The 26,731-nt window shown below is 44.6% G+C and overlaps 4 protein-coding genes across 6 annotated transcripts in view; 3 read left to right on the forward strand and 1 right to left on the reverse strand.

The window, feature by feature from the left end:
* The first annotated feature begins 3,683 nt into the window (after window positions 1–3,683).
* On the forward strand, window positions 3,684–8,644 carry LOC118309381 (protein transport protein Sec61 subunit alpha-like 1). Its single transcript, XM_035631437.2, has 12 exons — window positions 3,684–3,842; window positions 4,665–4,732; window positions 4,835–4,900; window positions 4,988–5,066; window positions 5,322–5,453; window positions 5,632–5,741; window positions 6,140–6,293; window positions 6,391–6,551; window positions 6,705–6,902; window positions 7,093–7,284; window positions 7,381–7,457; window positions 7,573–8,644. Exons 1-12 carry the CDS (start codon window positions 3,836–3,838, stop codon window positions 7,757–7,759), a joined length of 1,431 nt encoding a protein of 476 aa, XP_035487330.1. The 5' UTR covers window positions 3,684–3,835; the 3' UTR covers window positions 7,760–8,644.
* An 827-nt stretch (window positions 8,645–9,471) lies between these two features.
* chchd4a (coiled-coil-helix-coiled-coil-helix domain containing 4a) lies at window positions 9,472–12,185 on the forward strand. The gene is made up of 3 exons (XM_035631438.2): window positions 9,472–9,659; window positions 10,165–10,263; window positions 10,966–12,185. The coding sequence occupies exons 1-3, from the start codon at window positions 9,638–9,640 to the stop codon at window positions 11,334–11,336; spliced, it is 492 nt and encodes a 163-aa protein (XP_035487331.1). The 5' UTR covers window positions 9,472–9,637; the 3' UTR covers window positions 11,337–12,185.
* A 312-nt stretch (window positions 12,186–12,497) lies between these two features.
* si:dkey-202e22.2 (netrin-4) lies at window positions 12,498–18,274 on the reverse strand. 2 transcript variants are annotated; one of them, XM_035631435.2, is made up of 10 exons: window positions 17,221–18,274; window positions 16,170–16,630; window positions 15,759–16,076; window positions 15,298–15,424; window positions 14,460–14,648; window positions 13,960–14,176; window positions 13,720–13,850; window positions 13,504–13,572; window positions 13,216–13,386; window positions 12,498–13,023 (listed from the first exon to the last, which is right to left on the reverse strand). In XM_035631435.2, the coding sequence occupies exons 1-10, from the start codon at window positions 17,294–17,296 to the stop codon at window positions 12,887–12,889; spliced, it is 1,896 nt and encodes a 631-aa protein (XP_035487328.1). In that variant the 5' UTR covers window positions 17,297–18,274; the 3' UTR covers window positions 12,498–12,886. The 2 variants fall into 2 exon arrangements, with proteins under 2 accessions (XP_035487328.1, XP_035487329.1); XM_035631436.2 differs by having other exon boundaries at window positions 13,720–13,847; window positions 17,221–18,273.
* A 7,555-nt stretch (window positions 18,275–25,829) lies between these two features.
* The window catches only part of dnah1 (dynein, axonemal, heavy chain 1), a 31,372-nt gene continuing 30,470 nt past the window's right edge, over window positions 25,830–26,731 (forward strand). The window contains exon 1 of one of the 2 annotated variants that reach the window (XM_035631342.2): window positions 25,830–26,722. Coding sequence is in view for 1 of the 2 variants with exons in the window: in XM_035631340.2 (XP_035487233.1) it covers window positions 26,358–26,381 (24 nt within the window). In the remaining variant the exon portion in view is untranslated. The remainder of the gene's footprint in view (window positions 26,723–26,731) is intronic. The other variant, XM_035631340.2, reaches the window with a different exon arrangement.

Genomic DNA, 26,731 nt, shown 5'->3' on the forward strand with positions numbered 1-26,731 from the left:
GTTTGTATCTGAATATTTAACTTTTAATTTAATTTGCTGCCTCCTTGACCAGGACTCTGTGGAAGAAGAAATAATTTATCTCAATGGGAATTCCCTTGTAAAATAAAGGATCAATTAAAAAAAAACAAGGCAAAGAAAGAATAAAAAAAAATCCATCATGTTAGTGGTGTCAGACCCCACAGTGTGTGTATGGATGAAGCATTGAGATTTTTAATTCCCAGGCTGAGTGCTGTTGCTGTGACGCATCATTATCTGCCGATAAATCTTGCCACCGACAGACGTCTATACACTCGCAGTGAGCAGCACTTGGCTGTTTGCAGCTACAGTGCTCATCCCTAACTATAAGCAACAAAAAGTCTGACTCATCTGGAGCAGATGCAAATTGCCCGACTAACAGTGTCCTGACATTATCACGGTGTGTGTGTTCCTGTTCAAATATAAGCCTCCACACCACAGGCCGACTGTGTGTCTGTGTCAGTCTGCACGGCAGTCGTAGGTGGAGGCATATGTAAGAGCAGTAAGGTGTGGGTGTGTGTGTTCTTTTTTGTCTTTTTATGAAAAGAAGTGAATGTGCATATGGAAATAATTATATGTGATGTATTTCATAAGAGCAGTGGTATTTGGGTGCACGTTAATTAACACTTCAAGAGGGAGTGTTCCTCTGCTTCTCAAATTTTTTTTTAAATAGAGTGTGTAATTAAAGAGGGCTAGCTGTTGCTTTTCATTGAAAAAGAACCCACTGATACTCAAGTCACAGAATGAATCTTTCATCGTCTGATAACAATGGAGCAGAAAAATTAACTGCCAACTATTTTGGTGAAAAATTCAGTGAGTAATTCCAAACGTTTGGCTCCAGCGTATTATCTGTGAGGCATGTGCTGTTTTTCTTTGACTTGTACGATATTAAACTAGCAAATCTTTGGGGTTTGGATTATTGGGATGAGTGTTTTTTTTATAATCATTGCTGTTATTTTATAGACTAAACCATGGCTTAGTTAGTTACGATTACATCATTAAGTCAATAGGCATCAGTTGCACCCAAAAAATATTTGACATTTGGGTATATGCTGTTAATAGAAGGCCTAAATGTAAGTTTGAAAACATATACACATTAAGGCTCGTACTGTTTTATTGAGCCCATTTGTCTATAGCTATAGTTGATATAATGATGAATATATTTTAAGTATCTTGTTCAACATGACAAGATTCATAATGGGTGTGTGTAACCGAAAAAACAAGCATGGCTTATGTATGTTTGCCATTGATAAACCATGCCAAATTTTACTTGGTTAAATAAAACATAATGATTATCAACTGATTGGTTCGCTTACAGTAGATCACATTTATAAAACAGAGGCATGTCTTTTTATGTTTGTGTCAACATAATATTTTTGTGTCGGTTCCATTTGTTCCTTCATTTAGCTAAAAGGAAATCCTATTGCATTTAAATTCAAGGACGTCATGCTGATTCCTGGGTATAGATGACGTGATGCAGAGTAGTTTCCACCTCGGAGACCTGAGCCACAGATCCTCTTACCTTTGTTAGTCTATGCAAAGTTAATTTGCACATACAGTAGTACACCCAAGGTCTTTTTTCATGGCCTGCGGAAGTCCACGTCAGGGAAACACAGGTGCAGCTTTACAGCAGGGGAAACGGTTATCAAAAAATTAGATCAGGACTCATGTTTTTTTTGCAAGTATTTTTTTTTTATCTATCTTTGTTTGTGCGTTGCCATTATTTGCATTGTCTGGCGCCCAGGAGACAGATTGCACATGGTGTTTCAGGTGGTTTTATTTTTCGGGATCATACAGTACTGCAGATTTAACAATTTATTTCTTGGATCATTCCATTTTCTTTACATAATCAAAAATGCATCCACAACTATGACCTCTGTTTCACAGATGATAGCCGAAGTTGGCCACATTTTCTTCATGACCGACCATTGAAAACTACTGCATCAGATCTTGAATACAAGAGGCCATTCAAAGTGCGGCGAAGGACGGAGACTGGGGGGGTCCTGTGTGGTATTTGCTTGTCCTCACCTCTGTGTTAGCTCACAGTGCCGTGGTCATTATGTAACCACATGAACAAATATCTCTTTATCTGAGGGCAGACGAGCAGAATCTCAACCACCCTCCATTACCTCTCTCTCTCTTCATGTGTGTGTGTGTGTGTGTGTGTGTGTGTGTGTGTGTGTGTGTGTGTGTGTGTGTGTTCTGCTGAAAAAACAAATAAAGTGGTAGATGACAGGTCCAAAGAATTTAGACTCCTACAATGTGCACATGGCTGAAAGTTTCAGTCATTGTCATGTTTCATTATTATGACTCAGTAGCTGAGTGTGCCACCAGCCACCAGCATCGTGCAGCCAAAAGTTGCTGACCACCGCTCAATACTGCCGTCACTGACCCATAATTTGACAGCTAGAGGAGAGGAATGAAAAATACATAAATACATATTCTGATTCAGCCTCTTTTCAATGCATCTGCATAAATTCAATATAATTCCAGTTGCCATCATATATGCACAACACCCCTGCCGCACACTCAAACACACACACACACACACACACACACACACACGCACACACACACACACACACACACACACACACACACACAGGCATGGCTAAATATCAATACTGGAACAATACTGAGCTCTAGTGGTAAGTAAAAGAAATGAGAAAAACACTGAGATTCCTTCATGAGTGACTTCATAGAACGAACTCTAGTTGTCAAGTTTTCTGCAACCGATTAGAGAAAACAGTCCACTAAATCATTTTAAAAAACCCTTTTACATCTTTAATATTTCCTATACATTCCAGATATAGAAAAAGCTCCCCCAAAAGAAAACGTTCAACTGAAAAAACAAACAAACAGTGAAGGACAAACATACAGTACAAGTAAAATAACATAGATATCATATTTACAGACATACATATGACACAACATATTTACAATCAGACAATCAGGATGACCGACTGAGGATGTTTTTTTATGTCTTTAGAAAATCAAACAGACAGCAGCTCTCTCACGATGAAGGCAGGGGATTTAAATGGGTTAATTATGATATAGAATGATTTGTACTTTAATTTGGTCATCATTCAAAAATGTTCCAATATTGTAAGTTTACTGTCTGCAGATATCTGCATAGTACTGATTGTAATCGAAAGTCACGCAAAATGTGGTTGTGTCAGAGGCAAGTCCATGAGGAAAAATTAGTCACTTATCTGTCTGTTATGTAAGGTCTATCTATGTGTCAGTAATATGCAATAAGTACAATACTTTAGATATGATTTGTGTAAAAAGCTATGTGCTGATCCAACGTGTGGGGCTCTCAGTGTAAGCAAAAGGCAGAAGATTGCCGGCCGTGGCATTTACATAATAATCAGACTATTATTTATAACCATACATCCAGTATCCATACTGTAGGTCTTACAGGGGGGGGAGGGGTTAAAATGGAGGCGCGTGTCAGAACTACTGATCCGTCCGGACCGGGGCGCCCCCTGGCGGACGGGAGGACTCTGAGATACGGCGTTTAGATTATAAATATTCGAAAATCGAATCATGCATTTTATCCAGTAGGTGTGATGAGTCGATCGATGACGTGTCTGGAAGAAAGGCGTCTGGGACCGGAGGAGCGTGCACGTGTGACGCGCGCGCGCGCGTGCGTGTGTGTGTGTGTTCACCGGAGAAGTGACGTGTGTTAGCGGCTCCTCTGGTGACGTGTCTCTGCTGCTCGCTCTTTTCCGACGGAGCGGCTGGATGGAGCCACACTGACCCCGCCGAGCACTCACACTGGTACCAGAAACGCGCCGGGAGTCGGACCGAGGACACCATGGGCAGTACGTGACGGCGCCTCTCTTTGTGCACGCGTGTTTTGCGGGGACCTGAAACGATCCGCCGTCTTTTCTCTTTGTAAATCTCTCAACGATAACGGAAACAGGCAGCGCTCGCCGGGAAGCTAATTGGCTAACCTTGGGCAGGTTAGGCGGCGGGTCGAGCTAGCTCCTGCCGGAGGGTGCTGCTGTGCTCGGCTCCGCGTCTCGCCGTGACCGAGGTTCGCCGCACGGCCAGAGGAGATCGAATTGTCTCGCGTGTGCGTGTTCTTCCGACAGGCGTCCCGTTTTGAAGTCGCTGCCCACTCCACCTGTGATCGAATGCTAGCTCGCATCGCGCTAACGTCAGTTAGCGGTGTGTTCTCTGCCCCCGGGGAGACCTCCAGTGTAGGAAACAGTCCAAGGTGGTGTCTCCTCGCTCTTTGCAGCGGCGACTTGGTCAGTGGTCATGTGCTGAAGGATCCCTCTCTGTCAGAGTCAGTGTGAGCGATCGACTCGGCTGATCGTCACCGAGCGTTCAGCGGCGCAGACACGAGTCTAAACGTGACGACACGTTGGACACCCGCTACTCTCAACCTTGTCCAACTCTTATGTTGCTGTTTCCTGTGCTTGCTGCTGTGTTGTCCCAGTTCCAGCTTTGCTGCCAGATGTTCGCCCGCTGGTTAGTGATGACGAAGCGTCTGAGCTAACCTGGTTCGAGGGGGGGGGGGGGGCCCTCGAAAACCTCAAAATAACACAAATGAATGACTGAGTTTGCGGTGCCGACCTCGACGTGCGATGCGAATGTAGGTGTTGCTCTGTAGTAATCTTGTGCTCTCTTTTCTGCAGTTAAATTCTTGGAGGTCATCAAGCCCTTCTGTGCGGTCCTGCCAGAAATTCAGAAGCCAGAGAGAAAGGTATGTGCAGACCTCTAATCGTCCATCGAAGTTGCACTATTCATGTATGTGCAAGCGTGAATGGATATGATTGACATCTGCTCTTTTTTTAAATACTTTTAGATCCAGTTTAGAGAAAAAGTACTATGGACCGCTATCACACTCTTCATCTTTCTGGTGTGCTGCCAGGTTGGTATCTCTTTATCACAAACCCCCTTAATGACAACCAACCTACTGGGTCGTTGCACTGTTTAACATTTCTTCTCGTTAACGCAGATTCCACTATTTGGCATCATGTCGTCAGACTCGGCAGATCCCTTCTACTGGATGAGAGTAATCCTGGCTTCCAACAGAGGTGCTTGAATTTTATATGTCGAATGGGATGTCACTCTTTAATCACGAAGCTCTTTTATGTCTGGTGCCGCTCTAGCGAGGAGGCGTAGTCGAATCCCAGTGCTGTAATCAGCTGTTACCTAATCTCATCATCACGTGTGTGATTAGTCAAAGGTCAACAGTTGTAGGCCTTGCTGCATTGTTTGTGGTACTGCTGCTATTGTTGTGGTAAGTGAGGCTGATTGTGTCTCTAAATGCTGTCCACTCTGCCCTCCAGGTACTCTGATGGAGCTGGGTATCTCGCCCATTGTCACCTCAGGCCTCATCATGCAGCTGCTGGCCGGTGCCAAGATCATTGAGGTTGGCGACACTCCTAAGGACAGAGCCCTCTTCAACGGCGCTCAGAAACGTAGGTCTCATTACGGATTACAGCTGTTTTTTGTTTTTTTTACTTGTCACATTCCTGTGAAGATACTTTGCAGCTTGCACACTCACAGCACTGTTTTATTTGACAGGGACTTGAGTTTTGGAGCGGCTCTGCATGTAATGTTGTCAACTGCAAATCATTCTCTGCTGTCCTTTTGCAGTGTTTGGAATGATCATCACCATTGGACAGGCCATCGTGTACGTCATGACCGGCATGTACGGAGACCCTTCAGAGATGGGTGCTGGGATATGTCTGCTAATCATCATCCAGGTTAATACGAAAAACTGCCTTTACTAAAACCTAAGACATTGCTCTATCTGAGAATTAGAAAAAAAATAAAATTAGTGTTTTGCTTATCTGCCAAGATCAGTAAATAAACAAATCAAACATCTATTGATATAGCAATTTGATTCTTAAAAAAAAATCAGTGGAAGAGTAAAAGTAATTTTCTTCTTTTTACTGTACCCAGTGCATTTTTGTTTGTTCGACCGTTCTACACTGAACAGACATTTATTTATGATTAATGTAATTTCATAAATTTAGTTTAGACTCACAACTTAATGATTTATTTGCTCAAAACAAATTTCACCATCATCTTTCATGTGGAAGGCAGGCTTTGCCGACTGACATGTCTCGTCTCGGTACAAACCTTGTGTTTGCCTCTGCAGCTCTTTGTTGCAGGTCTGATTGTCTTGCTGCTGGATGAGCTTCTCCAGAAGGGCTATGGTCTGGGCTCAGGTATCTCTCTCTTCATCGCAACCAACATCTGTGAGACGATCGTCTGGAAGGCCTTCAGCCCCACTACCGTAAACACCGGCAGAGGTACGGGCGCTGGGAACAAACGCACTTTAAAGCCAAGTGATGAGAAATAAAGGTGAAGCTCATACGACTAACCTTGCGACTCCTCTGGTTCATCCAGGTACTGAGTTTGAGGGAGCCATCATTGCCCTCTTCCATCTGCTGGCCACTCGCACGGACAAGGTGCGTGCCCTGAGAGAAGGCTTCTACAGACAAAACCTGCCCAACCTCATGAACCTCATCGCCACTGTCTTTGTGTTTGCAGTGGTCATATACTTCCAGGTGAGCTGCCGACACCAAATAAATGCAGCCCCGTGCCTCAGCTGCTTTAATTTCGATTGCAGCATTTTTGTAGCAAGACAGACATTTTAAATTATATTTAGCTGTCTTTGGGTGGAATGTGGGTGAACAAATATGGACTGTGTTTGCCACCAGGGCTTCAGAGTGGATCTGCCCATCAAGTCAGCACGCTACCGTGGCCAGTACAACACCTACCCGATCAAACTTTTCTACACCTCCAACATCCCCATCATCCTGCAGTCGGCCCTGGTCTCCAATCTCTACGTAATTTCTCAGATGCTCTCGACACGTTTCAGCGGCAATTTCCTGGTCAACCTCCTGGGAACCTGGTCTGTAAGTATATAGTGGGAGCTCTGTCTCCAGGACATCGAGTCACATCATTGCATCATGTTTAGAAAGCATAAGGTGGTTCTGTGGAGTGTTATTTGTATAAAGATGGTGCAGTCAGATTCTGACTCCCTTGTACTCAAGTAAGTCACTGATATGCAGCATCTCACGAAAAATACTTATTTTTCTCCTTAAGGACACCTCGACTGGAGGACCAGCTCGGGCCTACCCAGTGGGTGGTCTCTGCTACTTCCTTTCTCCTCCAGAGTCGTTTGGTTCTGTTTTGGATGACCCAGTTCACGCTGTCATCTACATCGTCTTCATGCTCGGCTCCTGCGCCTTCTTCTCCAAGACCTGGATTGAGGTCTCAGGATCCTCTGCCAAAGATGTGAGTGTGTGTTTGTGCAGATATGCGTGTGTGTTTGCGGAAGTGTAGACAGGTGTCATATTAAACTGTCCACAAATTTCGTTTTGTGTGTCTCAGGTGGCGAAGCAGCTGAAGGAGCAGCAGATGGTGATGAGAGGACACAGAGAGACCTCTATGGTGCACGAGCTTAACAGGTACAAAGCAACCGAACAATACAGCATGACGGGTTTCTCTGTTTCCTGCTTGCTGGGAAATGAAAGCAGTCATCCAGAATATTCATGTGGTTATACCTTTTTTGTTTACCTGCAGGTACATCCCCACAGCTGCTGCCTTTGGTGGTCTGTGTATAGGAGGGCTGTCTGTCATGGCTGACTTCCTTGGTGCCATTGGTTCGGGCACAGGAATCCTTTTGGCTGTCACCATCATCTACCAGTACTTTGAGATCTTTGTGAAGGAGCAGAGTGAAATGGGCAGCATGGGCGCACTGCTTTTCTAGATATTACCAACTTCCTGACACACACCAGACACAAAGCATCCACCCCCTCCCAGCATCATTTTTTTTTATTATGCTTCTTTTTTTTTTTTTGCAATTGGCACAATCAGAACATTTTGCAGCTGGGAAAGGTATTTTGTTCTCTGCTGCCTTTGTTTCCCACCAGACCTCTCTAGCATGTCAATGCTGAGAAAACTGCTTGGGTTACTCCCAGTGTTGCGCAGTGTTGTGTCTCTTCAGTCCTTTTATGCCAAGAGCTATTACCCACCTCTCTACTGGCTGCCTAAATCCCCACTGACTGTCTTATGAGCTGAATGATGCCTAAAAGCACACGAGTGTGAGGTGCTGTCTCCGACTACCTCAGGCACTGAAGCATGTTCAGTCAAAACTAAGACAACGACAACATGTTAGTGCTTATTTCAAGCTGAAAGCGCTGTGCCTGGACATTTCAGAAGGGGAGCTGAAAGAAAGCCATGCCATGTTCATCACATAGCAATCAAGCTCGAGGTTTCTAGGGACCTATAATAGGATGTGAAAAGTATAAATAAAGTATGCTTAAACTCCTGATACGGTTTCTGGTAATCTCAGACAAACTATTGCTGTTTTTCATTTATCTTTATTTTGATATTTTAAATGATGGGTTGTGTTTGTATTCACTCTGGTCTTATGTTGGGCACAGTGCTTGTCCTCTGTCTGGGTCCTCAAAGGAAAGTGTTTGTCTGTGTCGTCATGCTCTTTTATTCCCAGACTGAGTCGCTGCACAATACTGCCGAGATGGTCTGGATGAGGGTGGGTTTGATAGGGACGAAAAAGGGGTTTCATTTTGGTTTTTACATTATGTAACGGACCTAATTGAGTTATTAAAAAAACTGGATTTTTTTTTCCATACCATGTGGCAATTGTGTTTTGATTTCTATTGTCTCCTTGTTGTTCTTTATCATTGCATGAAAAGAATACAGGATAATATCTGTGGATAAAATAATGAAGAATATAGCATAGTAGCATCACAACAAGTATAATTCCAGGATTTTGCTTTTTTAACTGTTTAGACAATACACTACATCCAGCAAAGACCTCACATTGCCTTCCATGTTTGGATGAAATGAGGCTTAAAGCAGCTTTATTTTGACAGTGAAAACAAGGATCAAATGAACTCAAATGTCTTCAAGACCAATTACGAGTCCTCATCACTTATTAACTGTTGAAATGCCATGAACTGATGTCATTAAACATCATACAAGAAGTTATGAGGCAGATCACTGGTTCGATATTTATCTGGTTGACAATACAACTAACATTTTATTTACAATTTATTTGACCAATTTCTTCCCAAATTCATTTTTTTCATCTGCCAGCTCTTCACATTCAGACGTGTGACCTTTTATATGTTTGACTGAGGTGTGGGTGAACTCATGGTGATTATCACCTAGTTTCTCTTTCGCACATCTACATGCAGCAGCGAATCACCTGCAGAGGGAGGGAGTGAACTTATTGCGCAACTTCTGTAGAGAGGAAATTCAAGTGTGTCCCCAGAAGGTCATGCGAACAGGCAGTGGCATAGAGTAGAAAAAGATGAAGGCATTCATTCAAACATTCAATTATATTTAAATATTTGAGTTATTGTAGTAACTGTTAAATCAATCATACATTAATTTAACAGTTAGGCGTAAAGTTGTATTTATTCATTTTGGGGGGAAAGGGTCGGTAGTGACGTCATGATTGTGCGCCCGCATGTGAGCGCACGTCAGAGGGGTAGCGGGTTTGCGGGACGCCGGCTGGGCAGTCAGATGAAATCCTCGCCGTTTTCTAGTAATTCCTCTCGCGCGGCTGATCTTTTGGGACGGAGGACGAGGCTCCACGGACACACACACACCGGCAGACATGTCGTACTGCAGGCAAGAGGGTAATGTTGCTCCCTTCTCCGTTCATTTTCAGCACGCCAGCTCAGCAATGTCACCGAGTTAGCCAGCATGCTAGCCGGCTAACTCCAGGGACAGCGGTGACTACTCGCGGACGGTTAGCTAACCGGCTCTGTGCGGGGGAACGCGCAGCCCCCGGCGACTGTGACGCTACGGCTTCACGTGATGTTCTGGCATTGTGGTACTCTTATCTTAGAATCACTGCAGTCACTTGGTGTAGGCTGAGTGTCGAATGGGGAGAGCCGTCAACGCGTTAGCCCCCATCCTGGCGTTACAGTCACAGGAATGTCCGACGGCGAAGCAGGTCAACTCGAACACCAGCCACTGACAGAGGAGCGCCCCCCAGTGGTCACTGTCCACCAGGCAGTGCAAAATTGTGTGTGTCTGTTGTTTCAACAGAAGGATAACGACATCCTGCTTTATAAGCCACCATATGTCATCCAGGACCAGGTTTACTGACTCAACAATTTATTTCATTCCTTATCCAAGGTAAAGACCGCATCATCTTCGTGACCAAGGAAGACCACGACACGCCGAGCAACGCTGAGCTGGTCGCAGATGATCCCAACGATCCGTACGAGGAGCAAGGTGAGTCGTCTGCTTATTGTAGGCAACCTGAATCAAACTCCCCAAAAGAAAAGGTTTGGTGGTATTCTGTATTTTCTCTTGCTGTCAACAAATGCCACGAATAGTGAAGCCAAAGCCTCTGTCGCCTGAAAAACTCTACTCGTATTGAAAACACTCAACACACACACACACACACACACACACACACACACTGAAGAACAAAAATCCTTTTTCGTTTCACAATTCACACTATGTATGATACATAAAAATCAAGATATTTTCTATTCAATGGTGGAAAGAGCTCCCCATTGACATCAGGACAGCAGAATCCCTTCAATGCTTCCGTCGCAGACTGAAAACTCACCTGTTCAGACTACACTTTACTCCCTGAAAAAGAAAAAAAATCTAAATGAGCACCTGAAGCTGTTTTTGCCTATTTGATAAATGTTTATGAACTCTATCGATTCTTGCACTTTTGGGTAATATTTTCATGGTTGAATGCACTTAATGTAAGTCGCTTTTGGACAAAAGTATCTGCTAAATGAATGTAATGTTATTTAAAGTTGGGGAAATCTGTTCATTTTATAGTCTTGAAACTATTTTGGTTCTGCCGTGACGGAATCCTCCAGGCACATTATTCGGTTATCCCACCCCAAAAAGACTAAATCAAAATCTGAACTGAACTATGGTTTTGTGGAAACCTTACTGTGCGGCTTCCTTCAGGTCTGATCCTTCCGAATGGAGACATCAACTGGAACTGCCCGTGCCTGGGCGGCATGGCCAGCGGACCGTGTGGCTCTCAGTTCAAAGAGGCGTTTTCCTGTTTCCACTACAGCAAGGAAGAGGTGAAGGGCTCCGAGTGCATCGACAACTTCCGTGACATGCAAGAGTGCATGCAGAAGTACCCCGAGCTCTATCCTCAGGAGGAAGACAAAGAAGGCTCCCCCCAAGCAGAGTCTGACGCCAGCGTGGCCTCCGCTGCCCCGACCGAGGGCTCTGCCTTATCTCCCGAAACTGACGCTACCCCGTCCACTTCTACCCCGTCAACCTCATCTGACAGCGTGTCACCCACAGACGGCCAGACTGCCAGCTAAGGTCGATCAATCATCATTTACAGGCTCCCGTTCTCTGTGTGCAAGCACTGCCCAGCATAAGTGACTCCCCACGAGGAGCTCTGATCGGTCTCCAGGCCCGACAGTGAGGGCTGAGACTGACACAGCTCTGACAACTGCAGGCTGTATTTACAAAGGCCGTCAGAGGAGGACTTTGTGAATGCAGACAAACAGCATATGTACAAGTTTAGGCTTCTTTAATTTGGCGAGAACCCAGAAATCATCTGATGATTGCCGGCTAGGGGGGGTTAGCTCACCTCACCTTATATTCAATTGGTAAATTAGTTTTCTCGTGTTAATCAGGAGTTTCTCATTTTGTTTGTCAGCATTGATTTATCACTTATCAATTTGACAGAAATCTGAGCAGTAATCACTTGAATTTCTTTTTCAGATCTCTGCAATGTTCAACTTTTCTTAGGAATTTACCTCAACTCAAGATAGTTTTCAGTTTTACATTTTCTTTCCATCACTTGAGACCAAAACACAGATACTCTGTAAGAAAACAAGGCTACTGGTGCAGCATCTGTCCAGTGGACATTTCATTGGTATTAACACAGATGTTTTAAATGTGTTTGTTGACATCTTGTAGAAACTTCAGGGTCTGCGTCTACACTTGTTGCCGTGGAAACGATGGTTGTCAATTTCATCAACCAACACTGTATCTGGCCTCGACCAAAGTGGTTTGTCATGTTTAACGTAATGTTTTCCTTGTCTCAACACTGTAAAGAGTCTCCACTTTGAACGCTGTGGTCATCATTCAGTGTCATTCAGACCTTAAAGGACTTCATGGTATTTATAAAACATGTCCAGATTAAAATGATCGTCAAACAATTCCAACTTCCCTTTTTTTTCTTTTGTTCTTCTCGTGAAAAAAACACAATTATCTCATATGTCTGGGATTTTTATATTCACACATTCTTAGTCCGATGAGTTTTGTCTGAGTATAATGATCAGTGAATGTGTAAAATAAGACAGAATCACATTATCTTATATGATAACCATCCCTTATTATATTGCTTGTATCTTTGTCATAGTTCATCATAGCATTTTATCTATCCCCTTTAATTCCTCTAGGTTTTGCTTTTGCAATGAACTATTTACCCTTTATAACAAAAGTTAGAAATATTTTTTAAGAAACACTCATTGAACAAAAAGTTTTAATCAGTACATATTTTCTGTATAGCTACATGACCTTAGTCTTCTGTACATTGCTTTTTCTCAGTGAAAAAAAAAGATTAAATGATTGACTAACAGATTTGTCCGATTCGGTTTAACAAACCCAGGTATTTTACATACTTATAACTGGCAATGTGCGGTAAGTGTGTGTTGTGGCCTTATTTTGTCACACACCCACACATTGTGAGCACTTCTCCAGATTGACCATGAGTTCGCCTCCTGGATTATTTCCCCTTGATGACGTTGTCCAGTGATTTTTTTTTCAGTCCCTTTTCTGAATTGTCCACTGACTCATGAATTTTTAAATGGACTGTGCAATTCTCTGGAGTGTGTCCGGCCTTTTCGGATCATACAGCTCAAGGACAACCGTTCCTCAGGCCCTCTGATATGAGCAGACCCAGTCGAGGGGTCCAGGGGGCCACGACACTTTGCATGGTGACCAGCAAACGGCCGCTTCCAGCCTCCTCTGGTCCTGCAAGCAAGTACTCCATACCTGGATTAAAAAAGTAAGATTGATTTAGTTGAAATATTCACCTTTAAATTATGAATATCTAAGCTTTTAATAGACATTGAAACCACAAAACAGAATATATGTTCAGCCTCTTCTGTTTGTCCACTGAACAGTAGTTATGTGCTTCCTGTACCCTACCACAGATATTATTTTGTCAGATCTGCAGTGTCTTACCTGGGTTTAGAATAGGACAGGTGCAGCCACGGCTGGTCCAGGACAGAGGATAGATGCTGATGGTCCCCAGGATCAGTGCCACCTGACCTGATCGAAGGACCTTGCGAACTTTGACCTGAACTTCTGCGTGGCTTCCTTTGTCGTGAGCAGACAGCACGCTGGCCTTAATCACTATCAAGGGGCGCACAGATGGATCAAGTTAATCCAGAGTAACAAACCCAGATGGCATTTAAAAACCACTGATCACTGTTAAGGAAACCGTTTTTTAAAATACATTATATTTCTTACCATAGTCATGTTTAGTCTTACAGAGGTCAGAAACACTTCTCAGTTTCTTCTCCTTGCAGCTGCACTTTCCTGTGTACAGACATGAGGATCTGATCTGAGCTCTGCATAATTAACGACACTGTTTGAAACAGACATGTCCTTGATTCTAATCCTCGCCCTGCAGATGAACATTGTCGGGACCGGCATGATTACAAAGTGAGCTGCTGCCACACTCACCTGTATAATGCAGAGCGGAGACTGCGAGCTCCTTCGACCACTGTACTTCTTCTTCAATCGGAAACATATGATCCAGATCAGGGATTCTTCCACCAACGGGCACATTGAACACCTGATTATTTGTGTAACTGCTGAATGACAATAGAGCATATCACATTAAAGTACAGTGTTAGCCTTATTGTTACACTGTTTGCTTATCGTTTGGTGAAATATATGGCCCCAGGCGAAATGTGCAGCGACCTGTCGAGACACTGCCCAGTGGTCGGATCGCAGCTGAGAGGGCAGGCACAGGGTTCACAGCCCTTCTCTCCAAAGTCCCAGTAGCCAGGCAGGCAATGGCTGCAGCTCGTGCCCCCTACACCAGATTTGCAGTGGCACTGCCCACTCCGAGGGTGGCACCAGGGTCCGTCTTCTCCGGGCCGAGGAGGCAAAGAGCCCTGCGGATCACACCTGCAGCCTGGGAAGCAGAGATGGACACAGGTCTGTAAGCTACTGAAACATTTGGTGTGGCTCCATGAATTACAAATATATACCAGCAGATGGCGCTATAAGACATTCTCTTCTGTTCACAGTCTGATTTTGGATGACTTCCACTGATATAAAGGAGAAAACAGATAGATAAAGCAGGTAATGCCTGGTGGCTAACTGTGCACCCCTTCTTCAGTTTTCCATTTCTAACCAAAAATCACATCTGCCATTCCACAGCAACAGCGAGTGACCCTCTGTCCTGTGTTTCTCACGTGTGCAGGCGTGGGGGGAGTGGAGGGGCAGGAAAGGGTGCCGATGGTAGCTGTGGCGACAGCGCTGGCACCTGCGCCCGACAGTGTTGTGTCGGCAGTCATCACAAACGCCCCCGCTGGTGCCACCGGACGACAGCCACGCCCGCTGAGAGAAGTGGCAGCTGCCTGCGTGACCGTGGCACTCGCACTCTGAGGTCGCAGCGGTGAGTGATGTCACGGCAATAGGGGAGATAAGAGAGAGAGACACACACACACACATACACACACAGTGAAGACATCAGGAGAGGGAGGAAAGAGGAAGGTACCATGGATGAAACGAATCAAAAGTCTGTGTTAAGATTTGCAACCTATGTTGACATTGACAATACAGAACACAGTTGTTAAAATAAGAAATACAACTGCCAGTAGGTATAACTGGGGTACAACCACCCTGACGGACCAAAGGCTCACTGAGCAGAAGCAGCCAGGCGTATAAGTCCAGTTCTGAACAGGATTGAAACAAGTGGTTCAACATGCTTGTTTGTTTTTTATGCCATGGCAGACTCAGATGCTTTCCTGCAGTGCACATTGCTAGGGTCTGATTTAAAAGTCAGCAATTCTTTTTAAAATTTTTCTCTACATCTTGGCAAAGTATGAAAGCCTAAACAACACGAGAGAAATCGGTTTAAAACACTGTTAAGTGGAGCCTAAATAAGACCTACTGTAAGTATTTAATTCAAAGTAGACGCCCACAGTTCTCCCCCGATCCTCCCTCCACACTTCAAAAATGTCTTCTCTCGTTTTTTCCTCTATCAGCAAGATTACTACCCACTGATCTAATTGCTGTGCAGTCACGTACTCTGGCACGGGTTCGGCTCCCCGCTGCTGCCGTTGGCGGGCCGCCAGGGACGATCGTTGTAGAGCGGGGCACACTTCTCACAGTGGTCCCCCGCTGTGTGGTGAGTACACAGACACGTACCAGACACCTGGAAGACACATCTGGTGCTGCTCAGTTACTTCACCCACATGAGCAGACGTAGCAGAAACCTGCGCACTAGAGACGGCTATAAAAATGGATCCACGCAGGTGTTGTACAGAGTGGGTCGAGCAATTTCAAGCCCTTTAACTGGCGGCTTTTTCCACCGGTGAGTTAATTTTATTTCCGGATGGAACATTTGTAAAACACAGGTGTCACACATGTGTTTTACAAATCTGCAATAGAGCACAGGCAAAACCAAAATCAGATAGACAGACGCTTTCTCTCATGGTCTCTCTGTCGATCTCTGCTGCTCTTTAACGAACCCAGGAAAAGCTACTCACCACATTACTGTCCTGTCTCGAGTCTTGGCTGTGGTTGTGTGGTACACAATACTCAGCATGTCCGTGGCACAGGCAGGTCCCTTTGGCCAGTAAAGTATAAATAGCATAAGGTGCTGGGTTTTCTGTAGTGGACGTGGAGGGCAGCGCTGAAGCGGTGGTGGGGCTTGTCCTCCCTGTCGGGGGGTTCAGCAGTGCCGGGCAGGTCTGGGCTTTTAGCAGTCTGATGCGCAGGTTAGTGAGGGTGAGGCGGGTAAGAGCCTCTGGACTGTAAGGATCCCGTGTTTTAGAACCGCTGGGGTCCAGTGTCCGTAATATTACCTGGGAAGAGAAGCGGACAACTCGTCAGCACCGAATCAAACGTTGTGCCTCTGCTGCAGCACATACATGGCATCTTCATGCAAATTGTCTCACCTCACCACCACTGCAGGGTGTCGCACTTGTGTAGCGTGACGTGCACAAAGAGCCTGGCTGACTTAAATGATCGGGCAACCCGAACTCCGTGCTGCAATTGTTTGCAAATAGCTTCAGAGCCTCCCAGGTCCTCCCAAAGTCGGCCGAACGTTCAATGGCCATGGCAGCGGGACGAGGCGACCTGAACACCAACACCACATGGGATAGACAGAACCGTGTTTCCAGATCCAACCGGATCTCGTCTCGCTGCTCCTGCGCGGTGGTGCCTGCACCCGACGCCCACCAGGTTTCTGGCTGCGAGAAGGGATCGTCCGTCATGTGGGCAGGTGGGTGAATGTCCTCAGGGCAGAGGTGAGGGGGGAGGGAGCTGTTCCCACAGTAGCTTGAGAGGGTGGTGAGGGTCCTGCCACTGGCTAGGTTCCCTATGGGTGGACTACAGGCATGGTCCACACATCTGGAAACTGAGAGAGAAAGGGTGATGGAGAATCAATTAGTGAAAAAATAAAAGAATAGAATGATTAGATCAGTGCTTATATCTGGTGACACAAAGGTCAACAAGCGCTCTCCACCATTGACATCATGGACAAAACCAAAGTCCAATTCATTGTGTTTTGCATGAATATTTAATTGAGCAGGTCATTGTGCTGCTGCTTGCTCTGGTGTGACATGCAATCCTGCCCTTTCCCCATTGGATATCATGACTCTCAGGTTACAGGTCTAATTGAAAGATGCAAAGCAGCCACGCTATCAATTATGAATCTGCATCAGGTTTGCTTTACTCTATACAAAAAGCAGAATGCGCACACACACACACACACACACACACACGATCACACACGATCACACACACACACACTCACACACACACAGTGCCACCTGCTACTGAATAATCCCACATCACATCAGCGTTCCCCTGCAAAAACTGAAGAAATGAGAAGGCAAGTTTAGGGACAATGGCGCAACTGATTTAGAGAAACGGCATCAACAGTACAGAGATGATGATGGTGATGGTGATGATGATGATAATGATGATGATGATGTTGCTCCTCACCTGCTCCGCTCCGCGTCACGACCAAAAACAGCCAACAGAGCGCCTCCAGCATCTGATGTCGACCCGTCCCGAGCATCCTAGACACTCTCTGTCTCCTCCTTGTTTCTTCTGTATTTACCACGGTGCGATAAACGCCTTCCAGGAGAGAAGAGTCCCAACATTATGTGGAGCTCGTCTAAAAGGACACGCGCATCTCTTTGCCAATTACGCAATGCGCAAAGCGTCCATATTCATTCGGTACAGTATTTCTCCGACGTCCTCCCAGGAATGACAATATTTTTACTGAAGCTTCAGCATCCTCCGGGTCAGCCGGGTCATCTCCCGGACAGAGGTTGGGCAGAGTGCTCCAGATGCAAGCACATAAAGAGCAGTGGTTTAGTCCACGAATGAATGCTCCACGTTTGGCCCGGTGAAGAAATGATGCTAATTTCCACTGGGTAGTTTGTCCTCGTTCATTGTTTTCGTCGCGGCACAAAAGACCCTTTCTGTGGGAGAGACTTCCGAGAGCTCCGTGTGCCAGCCGGGTCGAGCGCACCGCGCGCAGGAGAGGAGCGCTCTATTTATCCATGCCTGCACCCCTCAACCCCCCGCCCACACACGCACGCGCGCGCGCGCACACACACACACACACATACACACACACTGTGCTGCAACAACGCGACATCAAAACGACCCTGGGCTGAAAAGGTGTATTTTCTTTCTTCAGTCTGGCAAACAAATCATCCACGGGGATTCCGCAGGAGATCCGCCCGAGGAAGGGAAGACTTGCGACTTTCACGGGTCCGTCGACACAGTTAATGTGAACCAGGCGCACGGCGCATACCAGCAGAGGCAGGTCCCCCCACCAACCAGGGCCTCGAAATTAGTTCATCTGCTTCTGCTCTCCCGTGTTTCAGCTGCAGTAATTCCAGGTTACAGGAAAAACTCTTTGAAGTCCTAACAGGAGGAAATCTGAGACAGAGACAGAAATAGTCCTCCGTGCGGTTATTTGCAGCTCGACGGCGCATTGTGGCGGCGAAAGAATCTTGACAGCTCCGGAGTTTCATGCAAATGAGCTGAAGAAAAAAGGGCCATTCTCCCATCTGTCTGCCTGACTGGATAGATTAATGTGCCAGTCTTCATTATAACACTGGATCAGGAACACATGGCCTGATAAATGACAGTCCTTCATTTAAAATTCCTTTTGCACCACACACATCAGGAAATGTACAGTCCTTTGTTGAGCTTTATGCCCCCCCCCACACACACACACACACACTCTCTCTGAGTTGGATGAATAATCACCATTTCTTTACAGCTTTTATGGCTCCGATTAAATTACAGGGGGCGCAGAAAATTGAAACAGACGCACAGGATTGGATTGGTTTCCATACATGTCTTAAATGTCTCACGCGCCGTTTACGGACCTGCCTGCTCCGCTTGCTCTTCATCGAGAGGAAAGACAGAATTGCTAAGGAAAGGCATATGGGCCAAGAATAGTGATGATCTGTCTTTGTGGTGACATTCAATAGCCGGTGATATGATTTTGTTTTAGGACCAGCCAACAGTGGATTTCTCGCATAATTGTCCTCCCATGCAGACACAAGTCCCTATTAATGTGAAATTTGTCCATGTTCATTGATCTTAAACATATCTCGCTTCGAGAGTTATTTTATCGCCTTCCCCACCTCATATATCACTCCGTCTTCATCTGTTGTACATTTGTCTTTTTTCACCCCTCGCTTGTCTTCCCTTTCATCTCTCTGTCCTCGTGCTTTTCACTCTCACTCCAGCTATAGTTTCTGGACGGTTTCCACATAATAAAACCCCCCCACAGGCTCTCCTTCATCTTCACGCATCTTAGTTTCTCCTTTCGTCTCACTCTCACTCCAGCGGTGCAGTGTATACTAAGACTAGGTTTAGATTAGGGTAAGTCCCTTCATGAGGGATTTGCTGTTATCTGGTATTGTCAGTGGCATACGAACAGTCTGAGCTCTGTTCCAATGTGATGCATCAAAATGAGGTCTAGGTCTTCTCACAGGTTGCAGGATGGGAGTACCTGTGTGCATTGGTGTATTTGAGAAGGAAGGGTAATGGATAGAGTCAGATCTTTCCAGCGGTGGTCACCTACGTTGACAAGATCTGACTGGGACTGCAGGATGTTCATAGGACATGTGATTGTTTTTTTGCAAATGAAACAAAGACCCCCCCAAACGGTGGAGTTTCAGTAAATGTAAGTCACTGAGGTTTGAGGTCAGGGTTTGCAGAGCAGAGCAATGAAATATTCTTAAGAGCAGACGCTCAAGTGCAAGTTAATTATGTTTGGTTTCACATTTCAACTTCAAAGTGCAAAGCATGTTGAATTCTTCCTTGACTAAAATGTAATTAAGGGTAATTATCTGTGATATAGGAATGCAGAGCAGCCCACATCTATAAATCAGGCACACGGGGGACCTCGGGGCCCGCATGTGGGCTTCAAGACAGTTTGATCTTGCCCACGAGACAATTCATAAGTCCAACAAAATAACTACAACTTATGAAAGCAATTATATTTTTTCTGCAATAAAAGAAAATAATAGACTGACATGTCCTTCATGGTGGTCTCTTCAGATCACAGTTGGTGTGAACGCAACACAGCTTTAATGTGTAACAGTCAATAATCAAAACAATGTAATGACAATTGTCATTTCCACCATAAATTGGGCCAAACAGCTGCATTCAAGGAGCTATTGAGTGAGTCAGAGTGCAGAGACCTACTTTGGTTTATCATCATGAGGTAAATGAGTCGCACAAATATGCTCACATGGTTTAACAAACTGATGGTAGAAGTAAAAGAGATAAATCATGGAAATTAAGGGAAACATGTTGTGCAACTCAGTAATAGCAAGTAACTCTCAGAACCTAACATGTCGCTTCAGGGCCCCTAACCGGCATCTCAACTCTCTGCTTTCAAATGGGAAATTATTTGAATCGAAATTAAAGCTTTGTGCGACTGGAAAAAGGGACAACAGTGCATTTTCTGATTCTGCAATAAAAGAGAAAAGAAGCCTGCTATGACATCTGGATATTCTGGTGAGTTTGCAAAACTCCTTCAGGCATTTGGCGAGAGACTTCAGTAAACAAAAGGAACTGAGCGGATTTGTGAAGCCTTTTAATGAGGAACCAGTTGATGCACCCAACAACCTACACACAACCATTGACCTGCAGAGCAACGACGAGCTTAAAGAGAAGTACAATAACCTCCATCTGCTGTAGCTCTATAAACTGTACGTACCTCCTGGAGATGTCCCCCATTCGGAGGGGACTATTCGGGATAATCTGATGCTCTGAGTTCTTTTTTTAAAAACTGACTCCTGCAAAAACCTCAGTTTCACTCAAGACTAAAACTTAAAACCAGCTGTGACTGGCATCATCATCATAATCATCATCATCATCATCATCGTCATCATAGTCATCATCACTACCATCTGACATCAGATACCTTGCTAAAGAGAAGCAGTTTCAGCCTTCACATAGTGTGATATTTTGTTTTTTTGATCATTTTAGTATGGGTCTAGTAAGGATGTTATAACATTTGAGACTGCCCTTGATAGAGAAAAAAAGAAAGAAGATTCCCTACCCAACTTAATTCCGTAAACACTTACGTAAATGAAAAGGTTGTTTAAAACATGTCATGGAGGAAAAACAACATGAACCACACAGCAGCATGTAATATTCATGCAGTATTCTGAAAGTCAAATTCCTCCTTTCCCCCCACCTTTCAGCAAATGTATTATCTCAATGTTCAGGATATATCTTCATCATGGCCCCCAGCTGTGAGAGGTCGAATACCAGCCAGGAAAGGTCACAGGGATCTCCTACCTGCCCCATGACTACCTCTCTAATTGCTCCTCTTTCTCTCATTTACAGAGTTTAATGGGGGCTGGGGGAGCCGGGGTCAGACACAGAGACCCCCCCCACTCTTATAATCCTCAGTGTTTGTCCAGGCTGCTCATACATGCGTGTGTCAAGCACATGGTGTCACTCCACACGTCTCCTTTCCCTCTCCATGTCTTCTCTTGGCCTTCGTGTTCTACATGTCAGCTCATATGTTCCTCCGGGGATGACGAGGATTAAGCTGCTTCCTTACATGATTTGACTGCACGTAATCTTCCTGGCCGACGTGATCAGGCCTTGATTTGCGCCTCGAAATAATCAATCTAATCACCCAGGGTATGTGGATTTAGCACAGGCATGTTTATGCCAGGCTGAATGTCTTTCTGATTTGGAGACCGTGGCGACAAGCGGCAAGATCTTGTATGACGTTATCCACTGCCAGCATGGGCAACCAGTAAATGCCATGGTTAATAGGGTGTGCCTGAGTTAAACACTGAGGCCATAGTCAATTCTCAGTCAAATTCACAGTACTGCTTTTTAATATATACAGTAGTTCCACGAACGACAGTTGCACTATTTCAGTTCATACAAGTAATCCTTCCTTCAAAGCCGTTAAATTACACAGTCAAAAGGTCAAGGTTAGAGGTCGCCTGCAAAGATCAACAGTTTAAGTCCAATAAATAAATTAAAAGCAAGAGGATTGTATTTCCTCAAGACTGTTTGTGTCAGTCTGTGCTTTAATTTATCACCACTGGGTAATAATTCATGTGGACAACTAACAAAGAAAGTTTCTTTCCTGCGGATGTTTGCTGTCATCGTCCTCTTGTTATGAAATGGTTTTTCACGAGCGCAGTGACAATTTAAAGTTTGTCTGTTCACATGTGCGTGTGTGTGTATGTGTGTACCTATTTGCTTGCATGATAGATTTAGACTGCATGGTGTTTCTTTGATGTGAGAGAATGAATGACACTGATTAAGCTGTCAGACCAGAGACTGATAGAGGCCAGATGAGGCAGGAAGACAAATCGAGGCCTCTGCGAAGCACTTGGGCCCATTGCCAAACCAATAATGCGTGCATCTGTGAGCTTATGTGTGGATTTGTGGGTGTTTGCTCGCAGAAGAGTTACGGTCGAAAACGCTCACACATGTGTATGTGACGGGAAATTATGCGGAACTGTTTCCATTTATTTTTTATTAATTTTTAACGAGGAGGAATGTCAGGAATGTTGAAGAGTGGCTCACTTGAAGTGGCTTGAGTTGAGTGGTGATGACTTACTGTATTTATAGCTGAAACTTCTGTTTAATATTGGACAACAAATTAACCTCCCGCCCTTGGGCACACTTGCAAACACACACTCTTGTACCAATGGCTCCCGGAGTCTTGTGTCCCTGTCTTACTTATTTACAGATGTCCATGATGTCATCAGCTCACAAGCTCAAGACTTGCCAGCTAAATATCACCAGCTCGCTCAGAAGAATTAAAATGTACACGTTGACACAATTGCTTCATAACTGTTTTCTGGCTTTCCAGCGCCCACCCACGGAAAGTGCACACATTGGTTTTCTACCACAAAAACAGACACGGGCATGTTACCGATTCCACAGCTTCTTCCAGCTCGTATTTGCACACCCACATAGATAAAGCGCACTGACTTGGCTAACATAACATTTTATATTAAATGTCTCGAACAACATCAGTGGATTCAAAGGAACTTTAATTTGGCACTTTACTGTGTCAAATGACATATTAAATGTAAACAGCTGAACAAAGTTAGCTAACATCAAGGGTGCTGGGGGTCAGAGGTCAGTCCAATGAGGTGGGGATGAATATTAGTCACTCTCTGTAGATCAGCATCAGTTTGAAGCAGACAGCCAAAATCACAACACTTATGTTGCATAAATACATCTTTGTAGTTACGTTTGGTTGTTGTTGTTTTTGGTGTGGTCCTCCCACAATGTGAAATATTTTTTATGACCCACGGTGTCTTGACTTTGGTTCCCCTCCTAAAAGTTACACAGAGAAATGGAGCAAATGAAAGGAAAAATCAAAGGCAGCTGTTTGAGGTCCTGGGCCACAGGTTGGGGGTTCCAGTCTGTCTCTCATGGCCAGCCACTTTGAGCCCCTCCTCAACTCATTAAACACATCTTTATTGGCATGCCTAGACTCCACCTGTGATTCGCCCAACTCATAACAGCTACTCCATGGCACAGGCAGGCGTAAAGGTCACAGTTAAACAGCAGTACGTCATACAGGGAAAGGCAAAATCAAATCTGCACGGAGGCAGCCTCAGATGTCCATCGCTAGTATCTGCTGTGCACTTGTAAAAAATGTGCAGCCACTGAACGCTGGTGTTTATGTGACATTTGCTGCCTCACTGTGCTTCTATTTCATCTACGGACTGACACCAGTGACATTCATTGGCCAGAGTTGTGTTGTTGCTCAGATCAAAATGGCCTATAAAAGAGGAAATGTGCTTTGGATGTGCAGTGATAGGTATTGTAAGTGGTAGGTGTAGGTGATTTTTACAATGTGCCCAATTCTTCTATTTGTTTTTAGCTCCTGAGTGCCAATATGTTAACCATTGAGAAGACTTGCTGTAGCAAATCATCATCATCGCATGTTTGTTTGTTTTTTTATTTTATTTTTTACACTTTTTTGGTATAGATAAATTGGTATTCTCAAGAATGCCTGATGAGACTTTATGATACACTACAGCATACGTTCATATGTTTCCACTCCTGTGTGCAAAGGCAAAAATAAAAGCAAATTAACGTAAGGGGTGTGCCCACATTCGCAGTTGGATTATGGGTTTCGACAGAAGAGAGGTACGTGGGAATACTTGCGACCTCTAAGCCCTCCGGGCTTGCCCAACAATGTGACAGCGAGAGGGGGATCGCCAGTGTTTGATCCTATCAGCCAACATCTGGCCCTCAGGAGGAGCTAAAGTTAGAAGCACATGCTGATGTAATTACCTTAAAATGGGAGTAATATTCACCAAGGCATGACCCTCACAACATCCCAATACTGTAAAAGAATAGGAGACAGAGGAAGAGAAGCAGATGAGTAATATGATGATTTTAGGATTGTAGAGGAGAGGATGCATAGCACACCGGAATGATTATGTAAGTGACTAATATTGATCGTCATTATTGATTATTAATATTAAGTCAGATCATTCATCTCAGCATTTATCTGTTCCTGGACTATTAGAGTGAGAACTGAGGCAGACTGGGAGACACAGAAGAATAAAGGATGGATCAAAGCTGTGACTAAACTTTTTCTTTTTTTTTATCAGTTCAACTTATCCAGAGCTGCTGGCCACATCTGTCCAAACAAGTCTCATCACCATGGTGGGCTCATGGCTCCAGAGATGGCCGCAGCACTGCCAACAAAATACTGGTAGGGCCCACCGCCTCATCAGAGACTTCTTGTGGTTTTCCCTGGAACCTACTCTGGCCCGCATCTCCTCGCTGATCCGGTCAATAGCATTAAACATGTGTTAGTGATTAATAAACTGCTGTGGTGATTTCAGGCCACTCTGAATGACATGATAATGTCATCATTAGATGTGGGTTATTTAAAACCCTTGGGGAAGTCTTTCATTTGGTTTGGGCTTCCTCATAGGATGAGGTCATTGCTTTGTGGCTGAGCACCATTGAGGAGAAGCCAAATAAACATTTCCAATAGTTCCATCTTGAGTAATGACCCAGTGTTGGACGTACACGGAAGTATCCAACGCATCTATATGAAGTCATTCTGTGTAATTGACCTTTGCTTTTTGGCTCCACTGTAGGGCAGGTTGTTAATGACCTTCTCACATAGCTGAGGACAATGATGCAGGGCACCTTTGACCCCCTTGTCCTGATGACCGCAGCCATAACCAAGCACATGAACTCCTGTCGATTTTCACACAGCCCATACCTCAGCTCTCCACTCCCCTCTCGACCTCAATTTATCCGTATCTGCGTGGCAGCGTGTCCTTCGCAAGTGACACGTGAGGCTTCAGACACATGAGACTATTCATTTGTGCTTCGCTACCCAATGTCAGGCTGCTCTAGTGGGTTTCAACTGAAGAGGCCAGGGGCAGGAGCAGGGGCTGCAGTGCATGATGCCTCTGATCTACCATGGGAAACAAACAAGGTTATGATGCCCCTGTGACCCAGGAGTGTGGTGATCGCACGGGTCAATGGGGTTTTCCCGCTTACGGACATATTTGAGCTGGCATGAGTGTGAAATGAAGAGAATGTGAGTCCGTGCACAGGAAAAGGGGCATTCCAATCGAGTTCCATTAGGTATCATTACGGCCATTACCATCACCATCGTCACTAGGAACAGCATGGGACGTGAGTGTTCTGGTGCTTACCTGTGGAGAACAATGTCAAGTGACATTTCTGTGGTGGATAGACCTACATTTACTCTTTGACAATCAATGTCCCAGATGCTGAAAATGTCTAATCCATTTGTACATATACTGTATGTATACATATCTAACCTTTCAAGCTTTTTATTTTAACAACCTGGATTTAGGGTTTAGTTTGAATGAGAAATGGTCTCACTCAATAAAACACTACTGACAGAGAAAAGGCTCAGTTTCTGCAAAGGGTCAGAAAATCTTCTTTTATCCTTTTTGGACACCTCTTACCAGAGGTGTGAAAAGTATTAGGATCTTTTGAGCAAGAGTAGGAATGTTGCAATTTTAATACAAAACGCTTAAAATCATCAGAATGTTGCATTTCTTTATTTACCAACATCCTCAATGTGCAGCAATAAAGCCCCAATTAAATCTTACACATTACAACCCATCATAGGCTGTTTGTTTGATTGTAGTGTAGGAGGATTTACATGGTGTAGCTGCTGGAGGTAAATCTGTAACAGTGCATATATTTTTTACACGTTTTGTGCTCAACTTGCAAAGTCAACAGAAATGTGGGGGAGTAAAAAGTACAATAGTTGAAGGGAATGTAGTTTAAAGTAGTATGAAAGTGAAATTGCCAAATAAACAGCTAATAGTAAAATAGCAACTTAAATATTAAATGAAGTAATGTATTTATTTACATTCCATCACTACCCTGTGCTCTTTCTTTCTGTCTTCTATTTCGAGTTCCTCTAGCTCTCTGCCGATGACGGAGCCGCTCATCTTCGTCTCCATGACAACCGTTGCCGCGTCCAACGCACACACAGGCCTACGTTGACGTGAACTTCCCCCGTAGAGATTCCTCCCGTTGAGCTAGCCTGTGTTTCAGCCATCGTTATGTACTCGTGAATCAAAAGGAGCGATACAATGTGTCACCAAATTGAGAATAAGGTATGTCAAATCCATTGCTGTCTGTTGAGTACGAAATTAAAGTAACTGTCGCGGAAATGCGTTGACATTCCCAGTGAGAAAAATAAGTGAGTTGACAAAGATCTGTCTTTTGTAAAAAATGTTATTTCTCAGTGGGATCTACGGAGCAAAAGTAGGTTTTCAGCTGAAAGGGACAGAGTGTCACGGGGATACGTGTGGACGTAGGGAAATGCTCGCGTCTCATTGGCTGACAGGTTTCTGCGTCTCTCTGAGTTCTTGTGGTTACCGTGCCAACGCTAGCCTAGCCTAGCTCACACACAGCCAGTCAGTGACAACACGGACGTAAGGAGATTGTTTCGCAGGTAAAAAAA

Source organism: Scophthalmus maximus, chromosome 6 (assembly GCF_022379125.1).
Source record: "Scophthalmus maximus strain ysfricsl-2021 chromosome 6, ASM2237912v1, whole genome shotgun sequence".
NCBI classification, from domain to species: domain Eukaryota; kingdom Metazoa; phylum Chordata; class Actinopteri; order Pleuronectiformes; family Scophthalmidae; genus Scophthalmus; species Scophthalmus maximus.